Here is a 20,503-nt window from a genome sequence, read left to right on the forward strand (position 1 = left end):
ATTTACTTTAATTCAATACATATAATACAATACATATACAAATACATCAAATACAATACACACACTCACTAACACACAATTCCACACACTCTCTCAATCCCACACACTCCCTCTTCCCATTTTAAATTGTGCCACCCAAACACACGCTGCTTCATCAGTGGCTTTGAAATTACTGTGACCCAGCTTTTACAATTTCCTTTAGACAAAACACTCACACATGCTCTCTCTCTCTCTCACACACACACACTCCTGTTGGCATGTGTCCTGTATGGCACATTTGGAACAGTCTCTTCCTGTGATGCAGTAAAGCTCTGCTGTAATTGAGCTGTGATTAATGGAATGGTTTGATTGAGTCGGTTGTCATTCTCTCATCATGAGGGATTGTGGTACTGCTCAATTAAACCATCTGCACCAACACAACCTTTTCCGGTGTAGTTTGTAAGTCGGCAGCACCATGTGCAACATGTGTACGGCAAATTGACTATGTGTTTTGCATCAGTAACCTACACTGCCGAGGGTGGCACAAACATACACAAATTGCTGTCTTTAGCATTTAACCTTGAATAGTACAGAGCTGAAGAGAACGAGACAGATATGAGAGAATATGAGACGACAGTGAAACCTCTGTCAAGTCATGAATTTACTCTTTTTCTCTCTTCAATTCATGCAGTCCCTGTACATTAAATCTCTGTGAATCCCAATTTTTATTGTCCGTTTGTATTGTGTATTCAGTATAGAGGAGGTTGGTATTGTCATTAGGGCTGGGTATTGATGCAGATTTCTTGATTTGATTTGATTCGATTCCGATTCACTAGCTCGCAACTCGATTTTGGTCATATTTGGGCTTTTCGGAAATGAACAAATCCATGTATTCAATCAATAAAAATATATATTATATTTACACGTTACATGTTTATTGTTTAATTGCATAATTTGGACTATTTACAAGTATTTACTTTGATTTGTAACTCGTGCTAAAGACATACTGTCTTTTTAACAAAACTGGCATTTCTGTATGGAGTGTCTGTAGATGTGCGCATGTTAACGAGAGATGACTCGGATGGCTTTATCTCATCTGTGCCATGCATGATTAGAATTAAATGTTTATTTTTGTTGTTTTTGATCGACAACTGACTGTAAAGAACAGAAAGGATACTAAAAGAGACATTATTCAATGACAAATGGGTTGCGTGGATCTCGTCTTTGGACACACATTACACGGAACAACTTTTACTCTCAACACGCAGTGAAAGGATCTCGCTGCTGAATACTTTAACACTATACTACACAATTACTTGTGAGTGAAATGTAAACATTTACCAGCCAGTTGCCAAGTATATACATTGTAGTCGCACAGTGCAAAATTTGGTTGCAAATGCGAAGGATTCCCTCTCATTGTAGTGGTGGGTTACACAGAGAGTAAAAGATTGATCTTGGGATTTAAGAATCAATATCAAGATGGAGTGGTGGTGGTGTAGTGGACTAAAGCACTGAACTGGTAAGTGGAAGGTTGTTGGTTCAATCCCCACAGCCACCACCATTGTGTCCTTGAGCAAGGCACTTAACTCCAGGTTGCTCCAGGGGGTATTGTCCCTGTAATCAGGGCACTGTAATTGCTTTGGATAAAAGCATCTGCCAAATGTAAAAATGTAAGATCATTCAAATGAAGCTTGCGCTGTGTCTGGAAATGTATATTTTTACCCACCTCTAATTGTCATCTGCAATAACACAGAGAAACCCTCTGTATGTATGTTGTGTTTGTGTAGAAACTGCATTGCGTCCAGAGATCCATACTGCGGCTGGACCCGAGGAAGCACCTGCTCACTCCTGAGGCCTGGCACCAGGTTAAATATTAAACACACACAAACACTCATACAGACAAAGCACTGACACTCTAAAACGTTGTTAGGCTGGAAACATACTATACCTGTACACAAGAAGTGAATATTTGGCCAGTTTATTAACAACTTATTACATTCAATTCAGACTGCAAGCTCACAACTTAGTATTATGTTAAAATGTGATTTATTTTACCATGGCACTGTATAATAGCTGTGCAGGAAATTCTTTTTTTCAGGGCTTACGTTGCCAATCTAATCTGTGAATCTGTGCATTTTATGTTCAAATACATTTTCTCCTGTTTTTCAGATTACCTTTTGTGCAGGACATTGAATACGGTAACATCTCACATTTCGGAGACTGTGATGGTGAGTTTGTGCTCTTGTTTGGGATGTCTGATAAAAATGTGCCCTGTAGCTTTCAGGTCTGCCTCCAATGTGTCTGTTCTTTACCCTGTACCACAAGATAATACTCCAGCAGCTTTTAGCAACACAGATGCAAGAGACAGAGAAGGTCCATTCTGATCTGGTTTGAAAGTTTAGTTTAAGCGGTCAACTGGTTGAATCAGGCGAGATATAGAAATACAAATGAATCCATCTACATGCCGTGTCTGTGCATTTCTGTGCCATAGCAGTTTTGACGCTTTTAAAAAGGTGGAACGAATTGTAAACAGAAGATGCAGAATGAACTTGAAAACTGTGTTGTTGTTTTTTCACATTCAATGAAGCATAAAGCTTAGACTCGCATTCTGCTCTAAATGGCATTTGCAAAGCCGGGAACACAAAACTGGCCGTCTGGCAACAAATGAAACACTTTCTGCTGTTTTCACGGTCCAGAAAGAACAGCTTAAATATGTTCCAAAGGTCTGATTTAGTCCAGCAGTACTTGGAACAGCAGTCCCGACACTTGAACATAACAAGCTGGTGCAGATGTGCAGATGGACAAGGTTTATAGAGCAGAGGAAATCTCTGCAGACGTACAGATTCATATAGAGTCATATAGGGCAGAATGAATCACAATGTCACAGGCCAAGTAAAGCAGAGTACACACTATATGATTTTTGCCACGATTTTGCCAGCTGACAAATTTCAGGCTTGACAAGAAAAAACTCTTTGCCAGTGGGGTAAGAACAATTATTTTGTTTTCCTGAAAACACTTTACAATATGGTTCCACTCGTTAAAATTATTGAATGTATTAGATATCATAAACTAACAATGAACAATATATTTTTAAAAGAATGAATTAGTTAATTAGTTATACATTGTTAGTTCATGTTTTTTCATAGTTAATAAACTAATGTTAACATATACAACTTTTGATTTAAAAAAATGTGTTAGTATACATTATGTTGAAATTAACATTAACCAATATAAATAAATGCTGTAAAAGTATTGTTCATTGTTAGTTCATGTTAATTAATGATGATAACTAATATTAACAAATGGAACCTTATTGTAAAGTGTTATCTTTTTCCCTCAAATTAAGTTTATTGGCAAATATTTTTAGCATAAATGTCACTATACAGTATTTTGATAGATTTCTCTAAAAACAACATTTAATATTTGTGTATTTTTTATTTCTCAAGTAAATGTGTTTTTTTTTTTTTTTTTTTAGGATGATTATATATTTTTACTGGAAAACAAGACAAAAATGCCTAAATTTGTGGAAGGGCTTGTCTGGGTTTGTGTGGTACATTTTCAGTTTAGCATTTCAGTGAGGATGTCACATTATGACAGATTTAAAGAATAGTTCTACAAAAAATAAACATTCTGTCATCATATATTCACCCTCATGTTGTTCCAAGCCCGTATGACAATTTTTCTTCTGTGGAACACAAAAGGAGATATTAGACGGTGTTAGTGTCACTCATCATTTATTTTCATTGCATATTTATTTTCCATGCAATTAAAGTAAATTGTGACTGAGACATTCAATCAAAAGAAAGTCATATGGGTTTTAAATGTCATGAGTGTGAGTAAATGATGACAGAATTTTTACTTTTGGGTGTACTATCCCTTTAATATGCAAAATACCAGTCAACGGCATCAATCATAACCAAAGTCGTAGCTAATATGTATATTGCATATTCTTTAATAAAAGACAGCTGATGTTGCACAGTCTGCCTTGGCTTTTACCCAAGATTTGACAAGCAGCTAGTAAAGGACAAATAAAATCGCACAATGTACACTGGCTTAAACTTGTACTTACAAGAAAACTGACTTGTGATTTACTCTAAAGATATACTGTAGATAGAGAATGAAACGAATTAAGAGGTAGTAAGAGAGAGAGAGAGAGAGAGAGAGCCAACACCTGATCATTAAAATGACTTTACTGTAACATTCAGTGTTCAAAGCTGGAGGCTGATGGATGTATTTACAGACAAAGGTGAGGTAGGAGCAAAATTAACACAGAGAACATAATGAGCCCCAGCAAGAAATCACAACATCAAGAGGTGAATGAGAGATAATTGAAGAGATCCTTCTGAAAAACATCTAGACACATTGAAATGATGATGAAGGCAGAACGAGAGAAAATGAAAAGAAAGGGCAAGATTTATGCCACTCAAAAATAAAAAAATAAAACCTTTTAGATAGAAGAGTCACACACCCTTCCCTAGCAACCGGGCCAATTTGGTTGCTTAGTGGTTAGTGTCAGCAGTAGACACCATGTCTATATGGGAAAAGCTTTCTTTTTTTAAATTTTTATTTTATTTGGAATGCCCAATTCTCCATGTGCTCTAAGTCCTCGTGGTGGCGTAGTGACTCGCCTCAATCTGGGTGGCAGAGGACGAATCTCATCTGCCTCCGCGTCTAAGACCATCAACCCACACATCTTATCACGTGGCTTGTTGAGCGCGTTACCGCTGAGATATAGCACGTGTGGAGGCTTCACGCCATCCACCGCGGCATCCACGCACAACTCACCATGCACCCCACTGTGAGCGAATCACATTATAGCGATCACGAGGAAGTTACCCCATGTGACTCTACCCTCCCTAGCAACCGGGACAATTTGGTTGCTTAGGAGACCCGGCTGGAGTCACCTTGCACGCCCTGGGTTTCAAACTAGCGAAAAGCTTTCTTAAAGGGGTCATGAAATGGAGAATAACATTTTCCTCAATGTTTAGACATATGAGATAACTGTACTATAAAAACATACTGTAAATTTCAGAACTCAAAACTTCCTCCCCAGTCTAAAAAGAGCATTTACAGTTACCACCCTGCTGAAACATATTGCTTTGAAATCTGTGCTTTCATGACGTCATGAGACATTGCTCATTTGTATTTACATATCCCAAAACATGCGTCATCGCACCCTTGGCCCCGCCCACTGGTGCTCAGTTCGAGAGAGCAGGACAGACAGGCCTAGAGTGGCTAACTATTCCTGAACACCAAAGGGGACCCATCTGGATGGTTTTTAATTATTTTTGTATATAAACATGCACTAGACAGACGTCCTTGACCATTGTCATGTATTTAGCGCTGCTTGGATGCAATATCAAGTTACAACTCTGAAGAGGAGGCGCCATTTTCTGTCATTCAGCTGCTGCCTCTTGCTGTTTTGAGCACAAACTTATCCTGGATGAGTTATTTCGCACATCTGCGCTATTTGTATTTTGGTACAGGGGCACATCGAGCTTTAAGTAGTGCATAGGGGGCCACATTGTAGCTACTCCTTTTGAGATTTAATGTTCTGCATTCATTTGGTTCTTGTATCTTTTAAACCCAGAAATAGTTGTGTACACAATTTTCTTAAGTGTATATGTGACGGATGGGACTATTCTGCAATTGCCTAATGTATTGTATTGCTCAACAAAGGTAGATAATTTTCTATCAGGCATTAAAAAAAAAACGAATAAAGACTGAGCATAATTATAAACAACCCAGTCTCATGAAAATTCATACATATTTTATGAGTTGGCTATTTCGTATGATTTCGTACGAGTTTGTTCAAATAAATTTGTACGATTTCATCACATGCAAATGCCCAGATGTCTAATGCGGAAGTAAGTGCAAGTTTCACGCACAAGGTGTTAAGGACATGCTTATGAATATTATGCCTTTACCCAAACCCCTTATCTAAACCTAACCTACCAGTAGAGTGTGTAAAAATTATAGGAAGCTGTTGTGTGTGACAGAAGCAAGTAATTGTCGCGTATTAGATGGAAACGATGTCCAGTGACATCATTGGCTGTAGTGAAAATCATACGAATTCATACGAGTGCAGTTGTACGATAGAATACGAATTAGCCAAATTTAGAAAAGTTGTATGAATCCTTGCGATTTCGCTGTGAGAGTGTGTAGTTATAAATTATTTATTTGACCATCTTTACTTCCCTGGTCATTTATTATTCAATTTAACACTTTCTACATCAGGGGTCTGTTTTACTAAAAAAAAATATATATATATATATATATACAGGTGCATCTCAATAAATTAGAATGTCGTGGAAAAGTTCATTTATTTCAGTAATTCAACTCAAATTGTGAAACTCGTGTATTAAATAAATTCAGTGCACACAGACTGAAGTAGTTTAAGTCTTTGGTTCTTTTAATTGTGATGATTTTGGCTCACATTTAACAAAAACCCACCAATTCACTATCTCAAAAAATTAGAATATGGTGACATGCCAATCAGATAATCAACTCAAAACACCTGCAAAGGTTTCCTGAGCCTTCAAAATGGTCTCTCAGTTTGGTTCACTAGGCTACACAATCATGGGGAAGACTGCTGATTTGACAGTTGTCCAGAAGACAATAATTGACACCCTTCACAAGGAGGGTAAGCCACAAACATTCATTGCAAAAGAAGCTGGCTGTTCACAGAGTGCTGTATCCAAGCATGTTAACAGAAAGTTGAGTGGAAGGAAAAAGTGTGGAAGAAAAAGATGCACAACCAACCGAGAGAACCGCAGCCTTATGAGGATTGTCAAGCAAAATCGATTCAAGAATTTGGGTGAACTTCACAAGGAATGGACTGAGGCTGGGGTCAAGGCATCAAGAGCCACCACACACAGACGTGTCAAGGAATTTGGCTACAGTTGTCGTATTCCTCTTGTTAAGCCACTCCTGAACCACAGACAACGTCAGAGGCGTCTTACCTGGGCTAAGGAGAAGAAGAACTGGACTGTTGCCCAGTGGTCCAAAGTCCTCTTTTTCAGATGAGAGCAAGTTTTGTATTTCATTTGGAAACCAAGGTCCTAGAGTCTGGAGGAAGGGTGGAGAAGCTCATAGCCCAAGTTGCTTGAAGTCCAGTGTTAAGTTTCCACAGTCTGTGATGATTTGGGGTGCAATGTCATCTGCTGGTGTTGGTCCATTGTGTTTTTTGAAAACCAAAGTCACTGCACCCGTTTACCAAGAAATTTTGGAGCACTTCATGCTTCCTTCTGCTGACCAGCTTTTTAAAGATGCTGATTTCATTTCCCAGCAGGATTTGGCACCTGCCCACACTGCCAAAAGCACCAATGTGTTGGTGTGCTTGACTGGCCAGCAAACTCACCAGACCTGAACCCCATAGAGAATCTATGGGGTATTGTCAAGAGGAAAATGAGAAACAAGAGACCAAAAAATGCAGATGAGCTGAAGGCCACTGTCAAAGAAACCTGGGCTTCCATACCACCTCGGCAGTGCCACAAACTGATCACCTCCATGCCACGCCGAATTGAGGCAGTAATTAAAGCAAAAGGAGCCCCTACCAAGTATTGAGTACATATACAGTAAATGAACATACTTTCCAGAAGGCCAACAATTCACTAAAAATGTTTTTTTTATTGGTCTTATGATGTATTCTAATTTTTTGAGATGGTGAATTGGTGGTTTTTTGTTAAATGTGAGCCAAAATCATCACAATTAAAAGAACCAAAGACTTAAACTACTTCAGTCTGTGTGCATTGAATTTATTTAATACACGAGTTTCACAATTTGAGTTGAATTACTGAAATAAATGAACTTTTCCACGACATTCTAATTTATTGAGATGCACCTGTATATACACTACCGGTCAAAACTTTTGAAACACTTGAATGTTTCTCATGATCTTAAAAATCTTTTGATCTGAAGGCGAATGCTTAAATGTTTGAAATTAGTTTGGTAGACAAAAATGTATTTGTGCCACCATATTAATTTATTTCATTATAAAACTAAAATGTAATAATAATAAAAAAAAGTTTTTGAAATTGATGACTTGGACCAAATAATAAAGAAAATCATCCAATAAGTGCCCAACTCCTTCAATACTGTTTAAAAAGCATACTGGGGTGATACCTCAAGAAGTTGGTTGAGAAAATGTCAAGAGTACATGTCTGCAAATTCTAGGCAAAGGGTGACTACTCTGAAGATACTAAAATATATCACAGTTTTGATTTATTTTGGATTTTGTTTAGTCAGAACATAATTCCCATAGTTCCATTTATGTTATTCCATAGTTTTGATGACTTAACTATTATTCTAAAATGTGAAAAAAATTATAATAAAGAATGAGTAAGTTTTTCACATTTTTTGACTGGTAGTGTATATATAAAATTATAGAACTTTAAATGTTTGTCACAAAGTGGGCCAATTTACTTATTTTATTCTCAAAACATTACCCATTTACGCACTAAAAGGGTCATGATGCGGGTCTCGTCGATGGTTTGGCTTTCCATTCAGCACACAACTGAGTAAAACAGGCCACATGACTTGATTACCCCCCCGCGTGTCAATGATGCCGAGATCTATGTTTATATTTTATTAAAGATCATTACTGAGGAGGTTTGCTCGCAAACTAAGCAGCACCAAACAGAACAAGCAGCCTCAAGAATGGACACAGAGTGGCCGTATCACACTTTTCCTTGAGCAGAAGAATATCGCACAAGAGATCACTAAGTTTGTTCAAAGAGGAAAGCGAGAGCTAGAAAGAGCGCACTTGCATGCATGGTTGCCAGATTTCACAATGTACTGTAAGTATAACATTAGGCGGAATCTTTCAAATTTGCCCAAGGATAAATCTGTACTTGGGGGGTTTGCATCTTTTATCTGGCAACCCTGAGCATGTTAAATGCTTGTGGAGGCACGTTAGGTCCCAATGCAGATAACTGAAATATCCAATGAAAAAAAAAGCTTTTAGGATAAATGAGCCGCGGGCCAGCTTGAACCATGTGGAGGGCTGGATCCGGCCCATGGGCCGTAAGTTGCCCATGTGTGCACTAGATGGAGTTCTTTGACCACTTTGATGTGTTTCCAGCAATGTGCACCTCAGTGCGCGTGCGTCATTTCACGTTTGTGAAATGTGTTTTTTTTTTGGCTCATATCAACGTGGATTGCTTGTGAACCAGTCATAATATGATTCAAGCTTTGCAAAGGAACTGTTGTTTGTGCTGAGATAAGACCTGCTTTTGAAACGTCTTATTGCAATTACCTATTTCTCAGAAAATAGTGAAATGCGCTTTGCTCCACTTCATTTACATACAATACACCCCCAGTTTTTGCGCATACACCCACAGATAGCGCAAACACTCCCACCCACACCCACTTGTGATTTGCGCTGGCACGAAAATTGGATAAGATGTTGCACACGGTCTTAGCGCGTAGTGCTTCGCTTTGCACACTTATGAAAATAGAGCCCATTAAGTCAAATGCTTGGACACAAATTACTTAATTTATTTCTCAAAATCTTAAAAAAACATTTTAATTTAAAAACTAATGCTTACACCAATTCGCCTCGTGGATGGAGCTCTGGCCTGAGTGATTGTGTCTATCACTGCTGGTGGTAGGCCACTTAGGTCTTCCACGTCCCATCCAAGGACCAGTCGTGGAGGTTCCAGAGGTCTGGGCGTGGGCGCCAGATGGTGCCCCGTCCCTGAGAAAGAAGGTCCTTCCTCAGGGGAATTCGCCAGGGAGGGGCTGTCGCGAGGAGCGTGAGGTCTGAGAACCAAGCCTGGGTGGGCCAATACGGGGCCACAAGGGTGACCTGCTCCTTATCCTCCCTGACCTTAGGATCACTGGGGGGAATGCATACTTGCGCAGCCAGTCTACTTGTGCTTTGCCAAACCGACTCCAAATCAGCTGGACCACCTGGGGGTGGAATCTCCACTCTCCCCTCTGCGTCACCTGCCACGACAGCGTGTCCGCTGTGGCACTGAGGTTGCCCGGGATGTGAGTGGCCCACAGCGACCTCAGTCGCTGCTGACTCCATAGGAGGAGACGGCGGGTGAGTTGCGACATGCGATGTGAGCGTAAGCCACCTTGGCGATTTATATATGCTACTGTCACTGTGTTGTCCATCCGGACCAACACATGCTTGCCCCGGATCAACGGCAAAAGCCTCCGCAGGGCGAGCAATACTACCAGCAACTCGAGGCAGCTGATGTGCCAACACAGTTGCGGTCCTGTCCAGAAGCCAGCGGCTGCGTGCTCATTGCACATGGCGCCCCAGCCTCGCTTGGAGGCGTCTATCGTAATGACGACTCACCTGGACACTTGCTGGACACTTGGGAACTCCTGCCCGTAGAAATGCAAGGTCTGTCCAAGGGCTGAACAAGTGGCGGAAGATTGGCATGATGGCCACGCGATGTGTGCTCCCAAGGGCGACCCCTAGTGTCACTACATCGACACAACGTCGAGTGACAGAAGGGGAATTGTAATTAGGGTTACAATTTTACTTGGGCTAGAGTTTTTTTTTTTTTTTTTTCACTACATATTTCATAGTTTTGATGACTTTACTAATATTTTACAATTTGGAAAATAGTAATAATTAAGGAGTAGGTGTGTCCAAACATTTTACTGGTAGTGTACATCAAACGCCCCTCTCTTCTCCTCTCCTTGCTCACACCATTCCCTGCATACATGAAGTTCTAGTATATTTTAAACAGCCGAGAAGAGTGTATATCCCTGAACGCCAACATAGAAGGGATCTGAGGTTGTTCAGAGTGTGTTTAAAATCGCTCCAGGGGTTTGTGTGGATTTCAGAGGTGAACCTAGAGGACAAACACACATTAACAGCAGTCTTGAGGCATTGTACTTAAATGTGCAAAGGAAACTGGGTTCAATTGACTATAGTGTCTCTTGGACTCTTGAACAAAATGAGAGTTGAGATTCCCAGCTGACAATTTTAATAGCAGAAAAGAGAAAGTGAGAGAGAGATCTAAAAAGGGGGTTTTAATGTTTGTTTGTGCTTGTGTGTATTTCTATGAATTTGTGTCATTTTAGATGTAGCTGTCTATTTAGTTGTCCTACACATAAAAAAGGCTAAATTAATATAAAAAAATACCATGGTGTAAGAATGTGGTAATCAAACAGTATTATGGTATTTATCAAAGTACCATGGTGTTGCCATCTGATCATCACTGTAGCATGGCACTGTTACAGTCCTAATTGTAAGGATTGCAAACAATATTCTTAAAAAACCAAAAGAGTGATTCACCAAACAATGAGCTAAAGTTCCCCTCACTGTCAAGACATTTACCAGTTTGGATAGTGAGGCAGAGAGACTCTGACAGCTTCTCATTTCTGAGATGGCTAACAGCCCACACATAAACGCTACAGCTAGAAAAGAAATAGTCAGCGTCAAAAAGAGAGAAAAGATAACAGAGGAAGGACTGGAATGGCTTTAGTATGTGGCGACTCACGATTGTCAGTTTACTAATGCCAAGGTGACACAGTTGTTTCTAGGTAGCTGGCCAAATTCGCTAATATTTGGGTGAAGTTTATATAAGGTACATTTTTCGTCGGGGAGGGAGATTATGCTGCTAGCTCATTAAAGCTCATATAATATATCAATATATTACTCAATAAATCTCCTTTTTAGCTTGTCTGGGAACATTTACCTTTCTGTGTGTTCGTGTCCGGTGGCATACACAACCCTTCAGCATTAGATGGTAAATCTTTTTCTCTTTGTTTTCCTTTTTGTGACATGGGCCGTGTCTCTCCTGTACTTTAGCAGAGTAAAAAGCAGTCCTATAAACTGGAAAATGTGATCGTCCTCCATATCTCACTCGCTCCAATGTTTACCTCTCACGGCGTCGACAACTGACATTTTTTACATACATTCTGGGGCCGGATTCACGAAAATGTTCTTAAGAAAAATTATAAGAAGTTCATAAGAATGTTCCTAAGTGCAATTCATGAAAAAGTTCTCAAATATTTTCTTAAGAACATCTTAATTTTTTTCTTAAGAATAAAAAGACAGGCTTTGATGTTGTCTGATCAGCCTGCTAATGGAGTTGCCTTGTCTAATAGCCTACAACAAATTCAATACTTCAACAATGGTAAATTGTAATGATAAATGTATCTATTAATTAATTTATTTATTTAAGTAGCAAGCACCCCACAATAATTTTTTTTAATGTAAAGTGCACGAGATGTGTTAGTTTAACATCATTAACCGTCAAAGGAGAATTTACTTGTTGCTAACCGTTTGATAACTTTTAATTTGACATGGAGGAAAAGAAACAAAAACTTCAGTAGACAAGAGCTGAGGAACTTTCTGCAAGGAAATTCTCCTTGGGAAGCTTGATAATAACATCACGTCAGAAAGTACGAGGCAGGTAAATGGGAAAAGGTGGCGGAGGCTGTCTCCGCTGTGCCCAACTCCGATAGGGATGTGGGTGGGGGGTGAAAAAGAAAGTCTCAGCTTTCTAATGTTATAATTATTATGTTTCTATGAACTCTAAAGATCGTGGAGAGAGAGCGCTATATGCAGCACATCCATTAGCATGATTGGTCACCACATTAAGAAGCTTCAAAACAACATTTATTGTTTGAATTTGTTGATAACATTTACATGGCTTACAAGCTGAAGATTAAAATATAGTTAAACACAAAACAGCCAAAAACGTTTGTTTTTGGTTTTTTTTGGTCTAAAATAACATTTCTACTTAAACAGTCCACTGCGACTTCAGACTCAACATGAGAAACCCAGTAAATTCATTAAACATCTTACCTTTTAGGATTTAAGACAACTTTAGGATTTAAGATGTTATTTATGATGATATTTAAGAAAAAAAAATTGAGAATTTGAATGCTTCTTAAGTTTTTTCTTAAGAACAATCGTAAGAAAAAAGATAAGAAATTTCTTAAGAAGTTTATTCGGGAATACAAAATATTCGTAACTTTTTTCTTGTTACAAATTAAAAAGAAAATGGTAGTAAAGAAGAAATTTCTTCTTAAGAAAGTTTCGTGAATCCGGCCCCTGATCCTTATTTCGCAGAACCACAGTGGAAAAAGAAACCCACAGCACGGTTTCGCATTGAAAACCGTTCGGCCCGATCGGTTTATGTGACCATAAGCATCCTATGAGTAATTTAGGCATTAGCTCTGGGAATTGTTACATTCTTTGAAAATGCAATTGATATCTTTAGACTGGTCTACTTCTATTATTTTTAACATCTACTCAGTCTTAAGGGTTTCAGGATAAACCGGAATAGCACAGGTTGCTTATGGTCACATAAGGACAGTGTTTAGTGGGTATTATTTTCATATAGTTCTTGGGGCAGGACTTTCAAGGTACTTTTTAATTAACATGCATAACATGTCCCTACTATCTGACAAAGAGTACTGAAATAGGTGTCTTGAGAAGTTTTGCAGAAGTCGGCAAAATGCCTGAAATTGCTTAGAGCACATTAGAGTTCAGGTTTCTAAGGTCATGTTTCTTTTAAAGAGCAGCCTTGTTTGTATCTGCTGAAACACACTATATCTGATGGACTGAATTAGTAGAGGCTGTAGTCAACAATCTGCTTTGTGATCAATTGTTGGGGCTGAAATGTACAGAAACTCAATAGATCAATTTCAAAACACTTCATAATTTACGAAGGGGCTGCCTTGATGCATTTGTAAGCCCTTCAAGTGTGAACTTTTGAATTGTTGGTCCGAATGAACTTAACATAGTCAATAGTTGTAGATGATGCCGTTTTTCTTTTAGTAGCGCTTTTGTCCACACTAATAAGTTTAGTTTGAAAGTGCATTAATTTTTCTATTTTTATGCCTCTCATGTACACTAGAACGCTATTCTCCGAAAACGATTTATTTTTAAGAAAACGATAACATTAGGAAACTGAAAACAGATTTTTCAAACAAAAACTGATTAGTGTGGATGTTGCCTTATTCACATACCACTCACAGTCCAACTTAACCAAGCACTATTTATGTTATAACGTTGCAACATGCGTATTTAAATTATACCATGATCATTATTTTCTGGGTAAACATGCATCCTTTCTATGAAAATTCATTTTTAATATAAAATCTGCCAGATTTTACTACTGTCAGTGCTATTTTTCTGACACAATTAATCAGGTGCTAAAACAACATGTCTAAATAAACGACGCTATCAGCGAGCGCAATACATTTGTGAGTCCCCCACTTGTTGAGTTCTGTGTTTGTAGTAGTATGTAATAGAGATTTGCTACTCTGGAATTGTAACATATTTTGCTCTCTACCTCTTCTTTCTTGTTTTGTTTTCTATTCTTCTATCTGCAGGCCTTTTACATGAAAGTTTCATGGATGAACCTGAAAGTCTTGTTACTTTGAACCTGTTGGTGGTCGCTGCAGTTTCGGCGTTCTCCACTGGGGCTGCGCTTTCCGGTCTGGCTGTGTGCTGGATCATGGGCCAGAAACACCGCCACCGTTCGCAAAGCAACACCCCCTCCTCCAGTGGGCAGCGGAAGAGCGAGAAGGAGCGTTGCATCATGGGACAAAGTAGGAGTGGCTCCGTCATGAGCGTATCACGACATAGCGGTGCAGACCACCCGCGCTCGCAGGGTGAGACGCTCTTCGTCATGCCCAATGGATGGGTAAAAGCGGGCGACCTGGATCCTGGTCTACTGCCCACACCCGAGCAAACACCCCTGCAGCAGAAACGCGGGTTACGCCTGTCCGACTCCGGATCCAGCTGGGACCAAAGTCAGACCTTCTTGAGCTCGGTGGGTACACAGTGCCCACCTCCTTCCTCCACCTTGTTTCTCAGCTCTAAACTCTTACAAGGCACTGGGCGACGCCATGAGGAGGCCATTGAAACTGGAATTGACCGGCAACGTTACGTGTCCCTCTCCAAGTACCGTGATCAGGGTATACGCCCAGGCACCCTGCTTCGCAAGTCAGCAGGCGAATACAACTACCCCATGACTCCCCAGGATTCGCCCGACCGACGAAGGGTGGTGTCGGCTCCCAGCACCCAGATTGAATACAGTGGAGAGCCTCTTCGTTGGACCCATAAAGGATACATCATCAGCAGTCACGGCTTACCCCCAACGGGCCACCACTACACCCCAGCGTCGCAGCATCCTACGGGACTAACACGCACCGTGCTCCACGGGTCCCGGGGGCTGATCGACCTGGCCGACTTCAGCCACCTGCTCGGCAAAGGAGGGAGTGATCGGACACCCACTGGCCAGTGAACGAAGAGAAAGATGGATGTGAGGAGTGGGAATATGTAGAAATGCTAGAGGCTGAATCCTCATATCGACTGCGGTGTCGGCACGTCCTGGCCAACCACAGCAGCTCTCTGTCTCTCTCTCTCTCTCTCTTTGTCTTACATTTTTTCTTTCTTTACCTGACCGTTGTTCTGTTTTATGCTGATCTCATTCATTTGGAACTGCTGTCACACATTGCATGAGGACGGACAAACTGGACCTCGTTGATTAAGCGACAAGCAGCCATTCCAACTGCAACTCTCTCTCTCTCTTTCTTTATCACTCACAAATATAGAAAAATACATAGGATGTACTTTTACCAGTGGCTGCCACTCTTGCTGAGTGTCTGACTATGTGTGTGGCTGACCAAACATTATAGCATCTTTATCAGATGGAGGAAAGAACTGCAGCCAGCTGTCTTGAACACTCTATCTATTCCAAAATCTGTTCAAAGTTAGACTAATTTTAGCAGGTTTACACTTTCAGCAGATTTGTATATTTGATTACAGAATTTTATTTGAGAATTGGGGTGGGAACTGGGACAATGATTCAAGAGCAGAATATGTACCCAAGTCTCAACCACATTTTGGAACCATTATTGAGTTGTCGCCAGTGATTGGTCTGGTCCAATTTGGATCCAGTTGGGTTTGGTTCCAGCTAAGGTCATAGGACTCTCAGGGTGGAGTTTGGGCTTGGTTTCAGTGCACAAACCGACACCTTGACGTTTCTGTACAAGATTAAATACAACAACATGTTTTTATGCATTGCTTTGACCAAAATGTGAGAGTAGAAAAACCCTTTTGTGGTATGTTTGGAAAGCTTTTGTGATTGTGACTTTGTGTTTGTGTTGTCTGTATTTTTTTCTCTGTTGAGTGAGCTACGAACTTATTCTCAATATTACCTCAGCCCTAAATCCAGACTTTACAATGAATGATGAGAGATAGAGATAAAGAGAGAGAAAAGTTGAGAAAACATTGGTCAGATGTGTTTCACGGCCTCAACCACATAAATTTTGTGTTCTGTGTAGCTTTGTATGGAGACTGAACTTATGAACGAGCTGGAATCAACATCTTTTTTTTGTACAGTATTTGTATGCAATATGACAAGACATGGAATAAGGAATCAAGGTTAATACACCTGCTGTTTTCCTGAAAGACACAATGGGAGATGGAAAGAAAGAGAGAGAAACTGTCTTGAGGACATTTGAACTCTTCTTAGCAATTATTTGCCATTTGAAGACAATAATGTCAGTCTGATTCCCCTTTTGATTTTTCTGGACTCTGAAAGAGAGAGCAAACAAGAAGAGAAAACTAGAGAAGAGAGATCAAGATGAGAGAACTAAGGCAAACTAAAGGACTACAAAGTCAAGAGATTCACAAGAGTCTTGTGACTTGAAGGCCAGTTGATGGAAAACCAATGTGTTATGCCTTTGGGTGTTTGTGTGTCTGTGAAGTGACCAGTCATTATCCACGATAATACACTTCTGCAAATTTGTTTTGGTTTAAGTCATGGAACCCATGATTTGTGTTTCATTTGAACCCTTCTTGAAACTACTGTGTATACCTGTCCTCTTCTCTGTATGCTTTTTGGAAAGTTCTATATAATCAACATCGGTATTAGAAATAGGGCCTGAAACTGCATCCATCTGGATGTCTGTTGTTCACAGTGATCATGAAATCTGTGGTGTTTCCCAGTCATCTGCCTAGGGTAAATCAGTGTGTGTCCTATGATCATTATATTGTTATCTCAGAATCTGACAAGGTTGGCATGATCACATTTTCACCAAAACACTCTTTGGTTCTATTCCAAACCCTAGTTAGCTGCCCAGCTACTACAGCATTTTTGAGACACTGTGGGCATGTTCCTAACGCAAAAGATGATTGAAAGCAATAGGTAGCAAAATTATGAAGAATAAGTCTCAGAAGAATAAGATGTGGACAAAATTCAAAGGCATAGCCTGTAGCTTATATCATAGCTAATCTTAGAATGCATTGAAAGGAGTTAATTGAAAATTTACATCCAATTTTAAATATAACAGTTTGTTGAATTCAGTTCTAAAAGGTATCAGTAGAAAACTTTTCCATCAAATTAAAAATGTATTATTTTACCTAGTTTTTTTTTTTCTTTTTTTTTTTTTTGTGTGTGCTGAAAGTGTCAAGTTGTTAGCTTAGCAACATGCTAACATCAAACTACTGGAATTCACTGCAAGAGGTAGTAAAGCCTCTTTTATGTTTCAAAATTAGGAGTGTTAATTGTGTAGCACATTAATGACTGGTAAAAAAGTTGTTGCCTCTGAGTTTCTGTTTTAGTTGGCATGCTGTCTATGTAGACAGTAGATAATGAGGTAGCTCACTGGGTTTGGAAAATAGACTCTTTTTTACTATCTCTCTCTTTTTATCTATTTCCCTCACTCTGTTTCACCCATACACATGACAAGCTAGCCTCCACATATGCTAGCTTTATTATTAAATGGCTAATAGCATCAGTCTGTGAGATATTGAAAGCAGATGTCTTATTATCTGATAGATTACAACACAAACACAGTTTAGTACACAAGAACACACTTAATAATGGTTCTCATGCACCTGCAAGATGTCTCTTATTAAAAGCACGTGCTTGGACGTGCATCAAATGCTACACGCGTAACTTAAGTATAGTCCACTGTCTTACAGACCACGCACATGCTATTGCAGTTGAACTCAGAAAACACACGCGCATGCAGTTATGTGCAAAGGATGATTGGACATTGATTAGCTCATAAATCCATCTGAAAGGAGAGTCATGCCTGATTGAGCTGCCTCTGTATGTGTGTATTTTTGTGTTTAAATGAATGTGTATATGTATTTATGTCTTCTATCCCACACAGTGAAGATACACCAGGCAGGAAATAGGATCCAGAACACAGGAAATAGATGCCAATAGACAGGAAATGCAAGGATATAGCCACTTACCTGTAGGTCAAGGGAACTCAAGCAAGTAATCAAATTCAGGAAGTAACAAATGTTGCTATATGCTAATGTGAAATCCATATGTGAAGAAAGACATCTGTATCAGGCTGATAACATATCACTGCAGCAAAGTAAGTTTGTTCAGTAACAAACCTCAGCCATATCTATATTAATTTACTGTGTGTTTGCCAAATAACTTTATTTTTCATTAGATATGTATAAGTTTGCAATCACAAATGCTGCCTTCAAGTTCCTGCTTACTAGTTTATTAGTCATAATTATAATGTGATGTGCTTTAAAGTGATTTTGGTCAGAATAAAACGGATGCACATTCCTTTCTCTCTTATTTACTTCATGACACAGAAAGCAAGCCTTTTTGCACTAGTACAACAAAAGTGCAAAGGATGTGCATTAGATTTGTAATCGATCCTTTATGTATTTTAAAATACTTGTGTTGCCACAAAGAATGATGCAAAATTAGTTTTGTCGTGCCTCATAAACCAGCTAAATAAGTAGTATTTTTGGCAAGCTTTATCGCTATTCTTCATAAACAGTACACTAAATTGTGCTTGCAGTATTCACAATGAAAACTTGATGATGGCATTAACTAATTTTCTTTTGGCACAGTGCTTTCTTTTGGGGCTCGAACAAAATCCTGAGTTTCCTCACTGGAAATTATGGCATTGTCACATCATTAAATTATTCCAACATGGCTTGAAGGCAGCAAAAAATACCAAAATATTTACTACAAAATATTCAAAATAATAACTTTTTGCTACTTTCTTGATACCCATAGCCTTATTAAGTAGACATGTATATAGGCTATTTAATAAAAATAATTCCTATTTTTTTCTTTCAGGCCTAAAGAAATGCCACACAAATTGCCTTCATTTAAAAACTGAATGACAAATTGTCCACAGATTACCTTGAAAATGCAGTGCCTAAAGTGAACTTCCTGTTTAGGAGGAAGTCCCTTTGTGTCACTTGGTGTAAAATGGCTTTAAATTTCCATGACTTTGCCCCTCAACATATTTTTTCTTTAGTTCAGATTATTACTTGTGTTCTTATGCCTTTAAGTGACACTGAGTGGCATTGATTTTCACACAGTGTCTTTGAGTTAATTCTGGTCTATTATTATCAATGGAAAGTGTTGAATGTACTGTGAATGTATTCTAATAGTCTTTACCATTAAGCACTTGCTATCATTACTGAGAGGTCTTTATCTTTGACAACATTGCAACAAGCACAATATTGTACAGTAATGAAGGCCAGATTAAAGGGACAGTTCACCCAAAAATGAAAATTCTATCATTTACTCATCCTAGTTTTGTTCCAAACCTGTTCGACTCTTTTTTTCCATGGAACACAAAAAGAGATAAATGGAAAAAAGATCAATGAAAGTTAATGGTGACTGAGACTGTCAGGACCAAACTTTCTGGCCCTAACATCAATTTCATTTTTTGTGTGAACTATCAATATAATTTGTTTTACCTTTTCACAATTTATCAATCCTATTTTTTTATTGTATTTTTTTTTAAATGCAACAAATGATCACATTGGTTTTCACAGATTTTGCTAAGGACGAAGAAGTATTTCTGATCTCTTGATAAATGGACTGAATGGACAACTTTTTCTAAGAGGATGTCTATGGTGACACAGATTTGCCTTCGTCACGAAGGGCTGTGTGTATGACTGAATCAGTGTTATGTTGAGTTTGTTACCAGGTCTGCTTGATGGACCTGGACTCAGCTGCAATGTACATAGCTCAAATAGTTCCACTGCACCACGGGCGATGATGTAATATCCCTGTGTATAGAATGCGAGGGACGGTATACAGTGAAAATTGTTTTGTTTGTTGGTTGGTTTTTAAATAACCACACATGTATATACGTATACACACTTGTTTCAAACATGTACATGAACACACACTATTCAATACTGGAATACACACTTATTTTCAAACATCAAGCAACATGGAGATTTTATCATTCTAATAAACACATTTGATTGTTTCATCTCTGTCTCTTGTTAAATATGTCAAATTAACAGCAATTGCGTATTAAAGACGTGATGCGACATGATGTAATACAGCATTCCAGTCATGCAAAAATACACATTACAGTAACAGCTATAATATGAAACACCTGTATATAAATAACACTTTAATGAAAATGTGTGTCTTTAATATTTATAGTAAGCTGTTTCACTAAAGCAAAAAGGCACTTTATATTGTGAGTACAGTGGGATAATTCCTACTATGCTGAACATTTTCATATTTCTACCATACATAATATATTGTATAAAATATTAAACTAATAAAAAAATGGAATA

The 20,503-nt window shown here is 38.8% G+C and overlaps 1 protein-coding gene across 1 annotated transcript in view; it reads left to right on the plus strand.

Moving 5' to 3' along the window:
* LOC127443190 (semaphorin-6B-like) overlaps nt 1-20,167 on the plus strand; it is a 179,442-nt gene extending 159,275 nt beyond the window's left edge. Inside the window, exons 15-17 of the mRNA XM_051701780.1 lie at nt 1,767-1,844; nt 2,149-2,207; nt 14,293-20,167. Coding sequence (XP_051557740.1) covers nt 1,767-1,844; nt 2,149-2,207; nt 14,293-15,209 — 1,054 coding nt within the window. The 3' untranslated portion in view covers nt 15,210-20,167. The remainder of the gene's footprint in view (nt 1-1,766; nt 1,845-2,148; nt 2,208-14,292) is intronic.
* The last annotated feature ends 336 nt before the right edge of the window (nt 20,168-20,503 follow it).

This window comes from Myxocyprinus asiaticus, chromosome 6 (genome assembly GCF_019703515.2).
Source record: "Myxocyprinus asiaticus isolate MX2 ecotype Aquarium Trade chromosome 6, UBuf_Myxa_2, whole genome shotgun sequence".
Classification (NCBI taxonomy): domain Eukaryota; kingdom Metazoa; phylum Chordata; class Actinopteri; order Cypriniformes; family Catostomidae; genus Myxocyprinus; species Myxocyprinus asiaticus.